This window comes from Equus caballus, chromosome 16 (assembly GCF_041296265.1).
Source record: "Equus caballus isolate H_3958 breed thoroughbred chromosome 16, TB-T2T, whole genome shotgun sequence".
Taxonomy (NCBI): domain Eukaryota; kingdom Metazoa; phylum Chordata; class Mammalia; order Perissodactyla; family Equidae; genus Equus; species Equus caballus.
In genome coordinates, this window is record NC_091699.1 from 70,201,445 (window position 1) to 70,216,632 (window position 15,188).

General features: G+C 39.4%; 1 protein-coding gene across 39 annotated transcripts in view; it reads left to right on the forward strand.

The window, feature by feature from the left end:
* The window catches only part of THRB (thyroid hormone receptor beta), a 361,404-nt gene that overhangs the window by 286,141 nt on the left and 60,075 nt on the right, over nt 1-15,188 (forward strand). For all 39 annotated transcript variants that reach the window (XM_070239042.1, XM_023620846.2, XM_070239024.1 and 36 more), the window contains one exon: nt 2,580-2,840. In XM_070239042.1, the coding sequence (XP_070095143.1) occupies nt 2,651-2,840 (190 nt within the window). In that variant the 5' untranslated portion in view covers nt 2,580-2,650. The remainder of the gene's footprint in view (nt 1-2,579; nt 2,841-15,188) is intronic.

A 15,188-nucleotide genomic window follows, 5' to 3' on the forward strand; every position in this document is an offset into this window, starting at 1 on the left:
TCCCTCTTGAGTTTTCCCATGACCCACCCAGGACTTCTCAGTCTCCTGGTTTCCCAGCAGTGCCCCAACCAATAAACCTGCCAATTAAGCAACTGAATATCATTATCATGAATGTAATTACAGACAGTAATTTTGAGCTAGTAAATGCCTCCCATGAATGAATCCCTTTTCCCAAACCATCTCAGCTTCTCTTCTTAGGAAAATGGAAGGCAATCCTATCCCCTGCCTCACCCCAAACGAAACCTCCTTTGCTTAGAAGAAATCCCCACTCCTGCTGGCCCGGGGGACATGCTGAGCAGGCTTTCATAGGCTATGCTTTAAGGAGGAATGTCCCCTTGGGTAGGGTCCCTTTCAGCATCTATCATCCAAGCATGTTCACTAGTTCCCTTCGCTAGAGAACAGTACTACCCAGTTTGGCTATATTGCTTTATTTCTGTTCAGGCAGGGGAATTAATACCAAATTTTTTAAATTTCTGCAAAAAGTCAAATGTTAGAGGCTTTACAAAATAGTGTGATAACTTTAACTTTACTTAAAATGGAGCTTTCCAGAATGCAATTTGCTGAGGATTTAGAGAGGCCCTGAAAATAAAGGCGACATTACAGAAGCATGCATGAGTGTGAAGGCTTTGCATGTCTGTAGAAATAAAATGAATTTCTTCAGGCCTAGAGTTAACTCTTGCATTCAGTAACTTTATATTTAGCTCATGAAAACCTCAAACCCCTATGGATAATAGATACTTGAATGGTTTCTACGATAGATATGTTTAGTCTGAAATGTAATACAGTCTCCCAAGATCTTAATCTGTTGTTCTCTTTTAATGGATAGTGCGAATAAGTGCCTGTAATTGCACCAGTCCCTGGCATGGTTGAGTCCAGACATTTTCAATTCACCATGCATTGAATAATGCCATATAAACTCTGAGAAGAAAACCCATGTTTATTTCACTCCCCTCATGCAATGCCTAGCACAGCTGTTTGCATAGAGTGAATTTTCAGGGTTCTTCTCTGAACAAGATCAAATGTCACATCCAAAAGCTAGCACATTGTACAATTTTTTTTAAAGGGGATTATTGCTTACTGGCCAAGTTAAGATATTTCAAGCCCCAGCATTTCCATTTACCGTGACAAAGAAATCATGTGTTGATTGTTACTTTATTGTTGTCATTGTTCACAGTCTTCTGGAGTAGAAATAGAGTGTATGGGCATCGGAATTTCCACGTAGTAAAGACAAGGAAGGGTAAATGCAACTTCGAAAGTGACGGACAGGAGATTATGCCTTGAGAGAAAGCATCCTGGCAAACATCTCCTGGGGACATCTAGTAGCTTTAGCTTATGAAAACCTAAACCATTTTAAACCTTGCATTAAATAATTTAAAATTTATTTTAGATGTTCAAATGGCAGCTTAAAATTCCCAGATCAGGATCGATGTGTCTCTCTAATACAGCTATCTGTGGTCCTTTGGTAATTTCAGCATAAAAGAAAGTTCACATAACAATTATAGTCTTTCAATAACTGGATATGATCGCTTTAAAAGTAGAACTCTATTTATATTATATTCTTTCTCATTTTGACAGACAGTAGCCGAAGTAGCTGGAAATATGGGTGACCAGATGGATTATGTTTTTTAAAGTGTGTGCATATACAAATATATATATACATTAGCTTGCTCACTTTTACTCTGTACTTTATGTCCATGTACAGTAAAGATATTCAAGGAGGTAAAACTGGCCACCAGGGAAGGTTAGCGTGAGAAAGTTTTCATTATATTATTCCATTTTTTTCCCATTTTCTAGAGGGCAGACCCTCAAGTCCCTGAAAATGGAATAGAAAAAAACAACATAATATACATAAATAATTAACTGCCTGTCCCTCAACCGAAGAGATTTGGGGCTTATCATTCTATCATTAGGGCTCTTAATTCACCACACACTAAAGCACTATCTGCTTTCCTTCATCGGATCTCAGTGCCAATTTGGGACTACCCTGAAACCATTTACAAAATTTCTATTTGAAGATCCAGTCTCTTTTTTTTAGGCCGTCAGGGATAGAAGGTGGTAAGGAGAACAGAGTTGTCACTCTCAGTGTAGCCACGTGAGCATGTCCCACTTAAGTAACAGGGTGCCCCTCAGGTCAGCCTGTGATAAAACCCAAGTCAAACAAGGCTGAATCCTGGATGTTTTATGTCGTAAGGATCTGAAAAGTGTTCACGACCAGCCCTGACCCTCAAGACCTCAAATGGTCATCTAAGCAGTAACATAAATTGGTGTAAACTTGCTCTTGGGCCATTGCTGTGGAAGCGGGACTGGCGAAAGTGCAGCCTTCCCATGGAGGAACTAATGTCTTTGTAGGCACTAAAAATAAGGGGGAATGTGTTGATTACTCCGACAGGCAATCCAACTGTGGTGGCTAAATGCCCAAGGCTGACAAATTCTGCATCTTATCACTGCCGTCAAGTGGAGGTGCATGTGAATACTGTCAGCCCGAAAGAATTGAGAAACAACTTGCCTTCCAAAACTGCATCTCAGCAAAATCTTGACAATGCCAACAGCTCGTCATCTCGTGTTTTTCAACCCTCCAGAAAATGGCCTTCCAGCCTGGGACAAATCGAAACACTGTCCAGACCGAGAACACGACTGGAAGCTAGTAGGAATGTCTGAAGCCTGCCTACAGAGGAAGAGCCATTCGGAGAGGCGCAGCACGTTGAAAAATGAACAGTCGTCACCACATCTCATCCAGGCCACTTGGACTAGCTCAATATTCCATCTGGACCATGAAGATGTGAACGATCAGAATGTCCCCAGTGCCCGGAGCTTCCAAACGGAGGAAAAGAAATGTAAAGGTAACCAGATTTTTATTAAACCATATCAGGTGTTTCAACAAGGAAAAAAATCCTGTGTTGTAACTGCGTGCTTGGTCTCCATGTATTCCAACTATAGTGTCCATGTGCTTTCCCAACTGTTCTGTTACAAAGTTTCTTTATATCCAAGTCTTCTTTTAAACATAAATAAATAGGTGGGTTCCAAAGGAGAGCAGCTAATTTCAGTTTCATGTTGTGTTGGGGCGCTTGGGGAGAAGGCGTTTTTATTTCTCTAATTAGCAAAAGGATTGTTAGTTTGGCTTTAATTTTATTTTTGAATCTGCGTAGAAATAGCCAACACTAGCATTACATAACTACTTGCTTGAAATGTATGTGCGCGTGCGTGCGTGCGTGCATGTGTGTACATTTCTTTTCCCAATTGTACCAGTAGCTAATGGGATCTCAAAGTCCACCTTTAACCTAAATAGACAATTCATGTTCAAAAGAGAGGTTTTAAGTTGTTTTCTTTTACTCATTAAATCCTTGTGTCATCATCCTGAAAGGCAAGATTATGGTGTTAGGAGGTTGTCACCTCATAAAAAAAGTTAAACTGGCCTAAGTTCCTGATTGCATTAGATTTAACTGGTCTTTACCTCAGGTTGCCTCCACCCTGACAGATGTCTTTGTGCTGATCGCTTTATTGTCTTAGGGCTCCCCAAAATCTTTGCTTCTTAAATTAATTTGTGTCTTTAAATGTCCAAGAAATCAATTTGCGTTTTTAAATGTCCAAGTTCATGTAACTTCTCATTCGTTTTCAATTTAGCATTTTTTTTTAAAAGTTCTTTATCTTTTTTCTTTAAGGCATTAAGCTTTCTTAAGGCTTCGTGACAAAATTTTAAATTGTTATTTGAAAATCTGGTAATCACATACCAAGATATATTAATGAAAGTTTGTAAAGACTCCTATATATGAGCCATGAAGGACTTTTGAAAACTGTTCTAACTTGAACGTAAACACATGATTATGTTTAACCCTCTCAAAAAGCCTCTGGTCCTTTAGCTTTTCTGAAAACACTTCGAAAGCTCCTTGGAACTACCGGTTGACCTGGGAAGTGGTGTGTGCAGATCATTTCAGATGAAAATAGGATGATCTAAAAATAATAATGAAACAGTGATATGAACTCTGATTTGAGTGCAGTCAAAACTATATATGTTCTCTTTGGAAAGATTTGTGTTTGAACTGCTTCTCTTCTTTATTTCTTTAGGAGATTTGAGAAATTGAAAAAGATATTTAGGAAGAGCAAAAAAAGTTTTTTCAAAGGAGTCAGGATAGAGGACAGGTGTGTCTGTATATGTGTATGTGCACGCTTGTTTGAAATACAATTGAGATTTAGTCTTAGAATTTGTAACCGGGTTGTATCTTCAAATTTTATGAACTGGCATTAAAACCACATCAGTCCTTGATTGATAGTGAAATGCCAACAGGAAACTGTAGTGTCCTTATGATCGAAGGACCTCACAAACTAAATTTGATTTATTCACAGTTGGTACTCATATTTATGTATCCATTCATTCATTCATAGGGTCCATCCATGACTCTATCATTTATGAGAAATCTTGGCCTTGCGTTTCTAGAGTTCTTGACACTGTATATTTTCCAGTATGTTGGTACAGGTTAAAAGCAAAAGGAAAGAGTCTCTATTTGGATCCTAGACTCTAAGTATAATACAGTGGTTAAGACCACAGATTTTTAAGTCTGACATATTTGGGCTAGAATCCTAGTCCTTCCACTTTCTGTCCTTAAGAAAACTTATAATTGTTGATAAAACTAAATAGGATAATGTATTGAAGCATTTAGCATAGTACCTCTCATATTGTGCTCTCTAAAGAGCAGCTGTCGTTGTTAGTATGCTCATTATTATTAGCTGTGCATCATTAAATCACATAAACTCCTTGGGCTGCACTGTATGCCTGGTAAGGAATAGAGGAGGGGAGCGGGACAAATGAGTGCAGGGTGGAACATGACCTTTCAGGGAGGTTAGAGTTGATAATCCATTTGCATTCGTTCAGCTCTCTTTTGCTGAAAAGTCAGAAAATTTGTTTAAGAAGAAAATTTAATCAAATTATTAAAGTCCTTCCTCGAGATTCTAGTATTAAAAGGAAAACAACTAAGGTAAGCTGTCTTATAGTTTGCAGAGTAACCAGGGTTCACTTTGGCATGGATATGAAGCTGTGCTTTGGTTCAGCATGAAAATGCCACCAGAAAGCCTAGGTTGTCATGGCCCAAGGACCCCATGGACTGAATTTCACTCATTCACAACGGACACCTGTATTTAGTGAGGCACCGGCAAAGCCAAAGAAACAACGTGATTAGTCACTCTTTTCTTTTTGGAGGTGGTTCTTCTCTGCTTGCCTGCTCCTTCTATATAGTCACTGTGAGGAGAGTTCTATTTCGATGTCCATCCATCCTGGGCATTCATTTCCTGGCTATCCCTGTCTAGCCCCCAAGCATGCTTGATATCTCAGTCCTGGGCTATAATGCCATGCATTCATCCCATCAGTGTTTATTGAGTGCCTACTATGTGTAGAATATTGTCCTCGATGTCCGAGCATGAAGAAATAACAGCAGAGCCAAAAGAACATCCAAGTAGCCACATTTCAAAGATCCCAAATAGAATTGATAAGATCTAAATGGCCCTCAAGGCTACAAAAGCTTAAGGATCCACAGTGCAGGAGCCATGCAATCAAACTGACTGCTTAAAGTTGCATAATAAGCCCACTTCCCAAATCAGTAATCTAGCAAGTCTAGACCAGTGCACCTCTAACTGCGGTTTGTGGGTGGTTATCCTTCTGTAAACTATTACTTTACAACTCTCTATCAATGCAAGTCCAGAAACTGAGAGTAAGCTTTAGAAGCTTTTATAGCAATTTGACATTGCCACTGACATTCAAATGCATGATCAGTGGATTCATCTCACTAAACAGCAACCAGTTGGGTATTGTCAAACTTGCCTGATCAGTCATGTGTGGCCAGAGCTACGTAAAAGTCCTGTGCAGTAAAACTGTGTATTGGGCCATAAGGGACTGGATATTTTTTCTAAATGGTCCTTCACTTCAAATAGTTTGAGAATCCCTAATGTATGTTTTATAGTATCCTTAGTGTTTTTTCTTTAGGCTATTTTTGGTATGCGTATAATGTTTTGTTTATCATTTTAGCCTGAATACTGCTTTCATTTTAATCCGCATATACGTGTGCTCCTATCTGCTACGCCATTCTAAGGAAATTAATTGGTAAGATGTTTAGCTAGAATGAGAGCTCTGGAGACCTTATATTCTGCTGCAGAGCCCACACTTCAAATCAGCCCTAGTACCAGAGGCTAGTGACCCCATTTCCTTCCCCAGCCCACCCTTCTATCTCCACGGTACACGTCCCTGGAGTTTTTGTCACAATTTGAACTGATTGCTCAGCCTTGAAGACCACATCCTCCTCCTGCCCTTCTCCTCCCTTCCCAGAGTCTGAGATGATGTATTTGGTGGTGCTCAAAGTTCACCAACCAGTGGCACTAGCAGCACTGGGGGGTTATTAAAAATGCAGAATCTCAGGCTCCAACCCAGGCTACTGAATTGGAAACTCTGGAAAGGGCCCATGAATCTGTGTTTTAACCAGCCCTCTGGGTGATTCTTAAGACCTGAGTGTCAGGAAGTGCCTGAGAACACTCTTAAGCTCTTACTATAGGAAAAGGTCTGCCACCTAGTGGACAATTGGGGAATGTGCATTTTTCTTCCCTTCCTTGACCGCACCTGATGAGCCACCTGAGTCTCTCGGCTCTTGATTGGGCCTTCCTGTAGGCCTACCTTATGTTAATTACCAACTGGATGTTCTGCTTAATCACTGGGCCTGATAACACAACCCTCTGGGACGCGAGTCCTTCTGAGAGTCCCACACTCTGTTTGGCTGGGGCCCTGATACTTCTCTTAAGTTCTTATGAGGCTTCTCCACTCAGCCTTCTCACGCCCTCCTGAACTTCTCTCTGGGAACCACAGTCCCAACCAGTCCTATAAGGATGGGTACTAGGCAGATGCTTGCACCCCTGTAGCTGAATCTAGCCAGCCCTGTGGAACCCAGACAGTCCCTTCCATACTTTGATGTTTACCCTTGATGTCAATCAACACTGGAACCTGGTGGGAGAAACAAGGCAGGGATGGATCCACCTCCCTGGTTGCATTAGAAAAAGGATAGCAGCAATCTGGTGATCTCACTGAATTTTCTCTGTAGGTCCACTCTATGTTTAATATCAAGAAAACTGAGTCTCAGGGCCGGTCCAGTGGTATAGTGGTTAACCTTGCACATTCCACTTCAGCTGCCCAGGGTTCATGGGTTCAGATCTCAGACGTGGACCTACACACCATTCATCAAGCCATGCTATGGTGGCACCCCACATACAAAAAATAGAGGAAGATTGACACAGACGTTAGCTCAGGGACAATCTTCCTCACCAAAAAAAAACAAAAGAACTCCTGAGTCTCGATACCCAGGAAGGCATGAAAAAAATAGTTAAAATAATTTTACCAACAAGTTATTTTCTTTCATTATAAAAGCCTTCTATGTTCATTGTACAAAAAATGAAAATTTCTCAAAAGTTCAACAAAAATAATTTTAAAAAATCATTTGTAATTCCGTCCTCCAATGATAAGCAGTGTTAAAAATCTTTATTAGATTTTAGTCTTTTTCCTGTGCATATCTATTTTTACAAACCTGGAATCGTGCTAGGCATATCATTTTTAACCAGTTTTTAATGCTTAACAATATATCGTGCACATTTTCCCTTGTCATTAAATATTGTTCTGAATCCTGGCTTTTATTGGCTATAGATTATTCTTTCTTACAGATATACCATAATATATTTAATCACTCCCCAGGATTTAGACAAGTTAAAGTAATTTTTAAAATAATATCTTATGTCAGCAAAGGGACAAGCTATTAACTCATCCTCTTCATAAGGAGAAAAAATGAATCAAATCAATGATCACAATTTTAAATGATGTATAATTCTCATTTACCAAAATAACAAAGTGTTCTAAAAATGAGAGACATAAAACCAAGTCATTGTATGCATGATAATCCTTCAAGTTAGACATTCACATTTTCAGCGGATGATCGCTATCTTTTGTCCTTAAATAAAATACAAGGACATCTTCAGGTGAGTACTTTAGAAGGTCGACGGTTAAAAAGCTTGAACCCTTCCACCAATATGACCATCTGCTCCATCCATCTCCACTCTCCACTCAACCCTACTCACCATACATCAGGGTGTGCAGTCCTCGCTGAGAGTCCTAGTGTGATTCATATACCTCAAGGGCACTCAGAAGCTTTAGCCATCAACCTGAGAATGCCTGCTCTCTACCAGCTTCTGACATATGCAGGAGAGCTTTGTTATTTGATACTGCAAAAGCAGTGCAGAGCTCCCCTAAGTAGACGAAGGCAGACAGAAATAGAGGGCAAGAAAAGAGAGAAAAGCTATCAGCCAGAGTGGAGAGGAGGAAAGAACTGGAAACAGAGCAAGGTCAACAGAAGGCCAACATCAGAAATTCAAGGCTCTGTTCCATCCAGCTTCAGTTTTCATTGAGATGTAGTATGGTGCAGTGATGGACCACTGGCTTTCCAAGGCCAACTGAGCAGCGTCTATCACAACATGAAATGCAAGTGTGCTTTGACCCAGCCATCCCTCTTAGAATACTCTGTCCCATGGAAATACCACACAAGGCATGAAGATCCGTGTTCAAAAGTTTTCTTTGCACCTTTGTTTTGATTCCTGAAAATGTGGAAACAATCCAAAGGGGAATGTTCAAATAAATTATGGTATATCTAAAGCATCCACCAGAAAAACAAACAGATTTTTTTAAAGAGGTGGTTTTAGGCGTACGTAATGGAGAGGCAACTATGCATTAAGTATAATGCAATCCCATTTACAGTTTTAAAAGTCTTCATAGTTGTGCGTGCACAAATGTGCATAGAAAAAATTTCTGGATACACATCAACCTTGTGACAGTGGATACCTTAAAAAGGAAAGAATGGAATAAAGGAGGATGCTGATATTAACTTGGTAAACAACTGCATTCAAAATATTTTACAGTAAGAATATATTAATGAATAACTTGTGTAATTTTTTTAATGTTAAGATCATATGCTTTACATTCTGACAGGCTTAGGTTGACTTCTTTCTCTTTAATTTACTAACTCAGGGCAAATTTTAAACCTCTCTGACCCTGAGTCCAATTTTAAATGGAGTAATAATATCCAGCTTTCAGATTTGTTGTAAAGATGAAAGATAATGGGTCTAAAGCACCCAGCATGGTGCCTGCCACTTAGTAGAGACGAGATGCTAACTATTCTTAGAATATGAACAATCTCTCAGCTTGGTGCCCCCTCCTTCAGTCTTTGTCACCCTTTCTGACCTTGAAATACATCGATGAACTGTATAAACATAAATGAAGGAAGCAAAACAACACATCACATACACAGCTGTAGCAGAGGCATAAACACTGAAAGAAGGGTCCACAGTGGCAACCAAGACATTTCTCAAACTCTTTGCAAAATTAAAAATTTAAATAAGAAACCAAGAAAAGTATGAAGGGGCTGAAGTGGAATCTTAACTCAGGCAGTCTGACTCCAGCATCAGAGCTTTTTATCATTGTACTTTCTTATGACACAAAAGGGCAAGAAGATTCCAGGCACCCTAAGGAAGGAGTCTAAACCTTAGGGAAAACATTGGTCTACACTCAGGGGAGGGTATAGAGCAGTCAGACCTGCTGTGACCAGAGCAGTGGGGTTCAGCACATAGCTAGTTATAGTCTAAGGTCAAATTCTGGTGCTGCCTCTTATCAGCCATTGAACCTTGAACGAGTCACTTAGCCTGTCTGAGCCTCAATTTCCTCATCTGTAAAATGGAGACCCTCTCCCATAGAATTGTGGAAAGAAACAAGCTCTTAGATGATTTTACAGGACACAGTGAGTGCTCAATAAGTGGGAGCTATTATTCTTATAATGAAGCTTGGAAAGACTCTGAGGAGCATATACGATATTAAGGAATTAGAACACTCATATGAGAATAACCACTGTAAGTCGATACTGACAGGATTGAAGTTTCTAAAGCCAGGAATATTATGGATGCAGGAGAACAGACACAATAGCCAAATCCCTTGATGCTTCCAACAGATAGTTTTCAGACAAAATCAGATACAGTGTGAAGGGTTAACTTATTGACCTTGCATTGAAGTTGAAAAGCTATTGTTGGGAGAGCCAGCCTTACAAAGACATCACAGATGACCACTGGAATTCAAAGTCTTTCCCTTCCCCAGGTCATCTCCCACAGGGTTGCCCTGAATGCCTGTAATTGCCTGGTTGCCCTTTCTCTGTGGTCTTTCAAAATGCAAACCTCGGGGCTGAATGAATATCTTATCAAGTCGCTAGCGTCTCCAACTGGTTGAATTGGATCAGATTCCTTTCTCCCTTGACAAGGTGCAATAAAGGCAATGGAAAGAGTAGGAATGGAAGGAGGCCATTAAAGACATGAGGACAGCCTGGTGGCACAGCTGTTAAGTTCACACGTTCCACTTTGGTGGCTGGGATTTGCCGGTTCAGATCCCAGGTGGAGACCTACACACCGCTCATCAAGCCATGCTATGGCAGGCATACCACATAAAAAGTAGAGGAAGATGGGCACAGATGTTAGCTCAGGGCCAGTCTTCTTCCTCAAAAAGAGGAGGATTGGAGGCAGATGTTAGCTCAGGGCTAATCTTCCTCAAAAAAATTTTTTTTTTAAAAAGCACAGAAATGGATGAGAGAGAGAGAGAAAATAGGAAACAAGACTGCCTCATCCCAAGGGGCAGGTTGTCAGGCTGTGTACTGTATGCGACATTCACCTCATAGTTGAGGATATGACACAGTGTCCTGAGGACAAACACCACCTACCTCACTGCTTGACAAGGGCTGCCCCTGAGCACAGGATGAAACTACAAAGAGGTTCTGGTCAAATTTAGACAAATGTGTTAATGGCATATTGATCATGGGCTATCAAGATATTCCAAGATTGATAACACTGTGTTGTATAATTGAAATTGCTAAGAGAGTAGAACGTGAATGTTCTCACCAAAAAAATTTATATATATAATTTATTATATATATTTATATTTATCTATAATATATATTTATATATAATATATATCATTTATATTTACATATATAAATATGTGCAGTGATGGATGTGTTAATTAACCACATGGGAGGAATCCTTTCACAATGTACACATAGCAAATCATGACAATGTACACTTTATTTTTATGTCTGTTGTTTTTTTAATTTTACTTATTTTTTATTATAGTAACATTGGCTTATTACATTATATAAATTTCAGGCGTACATCATTATTTTTCGGTTTCTGTGTAGATTACCTCATGTCCACCACCCAAAGTCTAGTTACAATCCATCGCCACACACATGTGCCTAATTACCCCTTTCGCCTTCCTCTCTGCCCCCTTCCCCTCTGGTAACCACCAATCCAATCTCTGTCTCTATGTGTTTGTTTGTTGTTGTTTTTATCTTCTACTTATGATCGAGATCACACAGTATTTGACTTTCTCCTTCTGACATTCGCTTAGTATAATACCCTCAAGGTCCATCCATGTTTTCACAAATGGCCGGATTTCATCGTTTCTTATAGCCAAGTTGTATTCTATTGTATATATAAACCACATCTTATTTATCCATTCGTCCCTTGATGGGCACCTAGGTTGCTTCCAAGTCTTGGCTATTGTGAATAACGCTGCAGTGAACATAAGGGTGCATATATCTTTACGTATTCGTGTTTTCATGTTCTTTGGATAAATACCCAGCAGTGGAATAGCTGGATCATATGGTAGATCTATTCTTAATTTTTTGAGGAATCTCCATACTGTTTTCCATAGTGGATGCACCAGTCTGCGCTCCCACCAGCAGTTTATGAGAGCTCCCTTCTCTCCACATCCTCTCCAACACTTGTTTCCTGTCTTGTTAATTATAGCCATTCTGACAGGCATGAGGTGATATCTCATTGTAGTTTTGATTTGCATTTCCCTGATAGTTAATGATGTTGAATATCTTTTCATGTGCCTGTTGGCCATGATGTACACTTTAAATATCTTGCAATTTTATTTGTCAATTATACCTCAACAAAGCTGAAAAAAATATATTTCAAGTATCCTCAAGTTGCATAGGTAGCCTACTGCATCAAATCTTAGGGATGTTGCCCAGCATATAGTGGACACATAGGGAATGTTTAGAACAGAAGACGATGGTTTGGCTCTTGGTTCTGACACTTACCAGCTATTTAACCTTGGATAAATCACTAATTCTCTCCAACAAAGAACGTAATCAGAGATTAATTGACCACAAAGAAACCAAAGACATTGATCTACACTCCATTTTAAAGTAGCTCTCCAGTACGATAACCATACTTCCCATGGTGGGGAAAACAGGGAAAAATACATTAAATCAGTACTGATCCCAAAAACCTAAGCCATGATAGCATAAAACAGTGCCAGCCCAGGAAAAACTGAGAAATCAGTTCCCTTACACAGTCTCCTTCAGTATCCTTACTTCTCTTTGGGACAGCTTTCCCCAGGAACAGAGGAGTCTTTGGCCCATCCAGAGGCCCATTCTCAGTTCCCCGGTAGATCTAGGCTTCTTCCCCCTTCAGTTTCTGAAAGTATACTCATGCTCCATAATAAACTTATTCCCCTGAGGGCGTTCATGACCAATACTACCTTATCTCCTGACCTCTCCAGCGCAGGGACTTGGGGTTTTGAGTACCTCTGGAGATGCAGAGGCTCCACACCAAGGGTAGCCTCTAAGAGTGGCACTGCAGACAAAGTAGGCAAGTATCTTAGGGAAAATTTTCACCTGTATTTATGACTTAGAGTAACACAGGGATGGTTTCTCTCTCTAGCTAGTCTATTCTGTGTCTTATGCTAATGATGAGCTATATTTACAGGTTAGTCTTTCAGGTTCTGGACCAATTCAGCCTCCTTGACTTGAACTGGAATAAATATGACCCTATTTCTCTATCCACACTGCAAGGGTGCCAGAAATCCAAAACCAGCTGAGCTTTGGAAATGAGAGTCAGAAATCCTCCATGAGGGGCCAGCCCTGTGGCCAAGTGGTTAAGTTCTCGTGCTCTGCTTCGGGGGCCTGGGGTTTCGCTGGTTCGGATCCTGGGTGCGGACATGGCACCACTCATCAGGTCACGTTGAGGCGGCATCCCACATGCCACAACTAGAAGGACCCACAACTAAAATATACAACTATGTACTGGGGGGGATTTGGGGAGAAAAAGCAGAAAAAAAAAAAGAAATCCTCCATGATCCAGAGTGATCCTCCATGACATTGACCTGAAACAGAATTATTATCTTTGGTAAACCTACATCACCATGACATTTGTCAGTATTGACTTATACAAGGGACTTGACTTTATTAAACTTTCCTGCCTCTTAAAATATAGAACTGCATTGCAAATATGACTATTTAATTATCTATATTTTGAAGGCACTCAACATTTGAGTTAGAGTATTGTGCGGGGTTTGATGGTTTATTAGTCTAGATGGCAATGTTGAGTGAGTGGCAGATTTTACCCCAACTACCCATGGTTGCCCTGTAATGTGCAGCTCTAAAGGCCATACTATTGTAAGCCAAGCCTCAGAACTAATGAAAAGATACTGTTTTGGCTCTTTGTTTGCCTAGCTCTGGAAAGAGCTTCTTATAATAAGCCTAACATATAAAACTAAAGGTCAAAACTGTGTAAGTAAAAGAAGTTCCTGCCCTTTAAGGGGAAAAAAATACATGTTAATTTTTGCAAGAGTTTCAGTTGAATGGGTTTCCAAGGAAACAGGTATCTGCAATGGGTTCATCCCATTTAATATTTATGGCGGAGCAAAGGGAATAGTCCTTTCTAGTTATCCCTTTGTGGTTACACATGACATGCTCATTCCTAACTTTCCTTTGAAGCGATCTCTCTATATTTGAGTCTTATTTCTTCCCCAAACAATGGAAATGAAGGTTCATTCTGTGATTTTTTTTTTAAAAAAGTTGTGAAATATCAAGAATATAAGCTGGTGATAACTACTAAAAAGTACGAAAATAACGCTAATCAATCTGACACACTTTTCTTAGATGAATTGAAGGCTATTGGATTTGCTTGTTGTTTTATTGCAAATCTGCTTACTTTTTGAGTTGGTTTCTGTTTTTAAGATTTGAATTGGAAAAACAAAATTGGAGCCAAAGGACCATCAAGTCTTCAAGTTTGAGTGACTTGTGTGTTTTCTTGGAACAGCTGCTAAAGTAAACTTATAAATTTTTTTTGTATTTGATCTTAAAGCAATCTCAGGTTTACCAAAAAGTGGAAATAATGCAGAGAACTCTCCTGTACCCTTCACTTGGGTTCACCAATTGTTCACATTTTGCCACATTTGCTTTCTCATTCTATGTATGTGGATGTTTGTATGTGTTTGTATGTATATGTATTATTTTTTTTTCAGAACTGTTTGAGAGTAAGTTGCACACATAGTGCTCCTTTAAATACTTCAGTGTGTCTCCTAAAATCAAGGAAATTCTCTTAGAAAACCATGGAACAATGATAAAAATCAGGAAATTTAACATGAATGCATACTATTATCTAATCTATAGACTTTATTTAAATTTCACAAATTGTTCCGCCATACCCACCTTCAGCACACAATAAATGCCCCCTTTCTTTGTCTTTCATGGCATTGACATTTTTGGAGAATGCAAGCGGATTATTTTGTAGAATGTCCCTCAGTCTGGGTTTGACTGATGCTTCTTCATAATTAGAATCAGATTATGCATTTTGGGAAAAATACTAAAAACTTGTTGTATCATAGGATGCTTGCTTTTATAAAAATTTGAATTTAAGTATATGATTCAGAAATAGTTTCCTATCTTCCAAACCACCTACATCTTTGTGTGAGGCAGCTTATGTCTTTATTGATGAACTTGTCTTTGTCTCACTGGGTTGAAGAAAGTATATTTTCCAAAAGTCTTCTTATTAAGCACACATTAAGTGCTCTGAGGGTGAATGTCTCAAGAATAAAAGTTACTTGTTTCTCTGTTACTTGTGACGTTTTTAAGGTTGGAATGACAGGATGATACTTACCTGGGGAACACCTTTCTTTATAGTTGGGACAGAAAGCAGATTCTCCACAGTTTGAAGACTTTTCTGAGGATGACAAATAGACATTACCTCTTCATTCTCTTCTCATGTTTTAACTGGACATTCTTTTCTTTCTACAACCCAAATCATAGTAAACTACGAAACAAGTAAGATTGGGATGTATCTCAGAT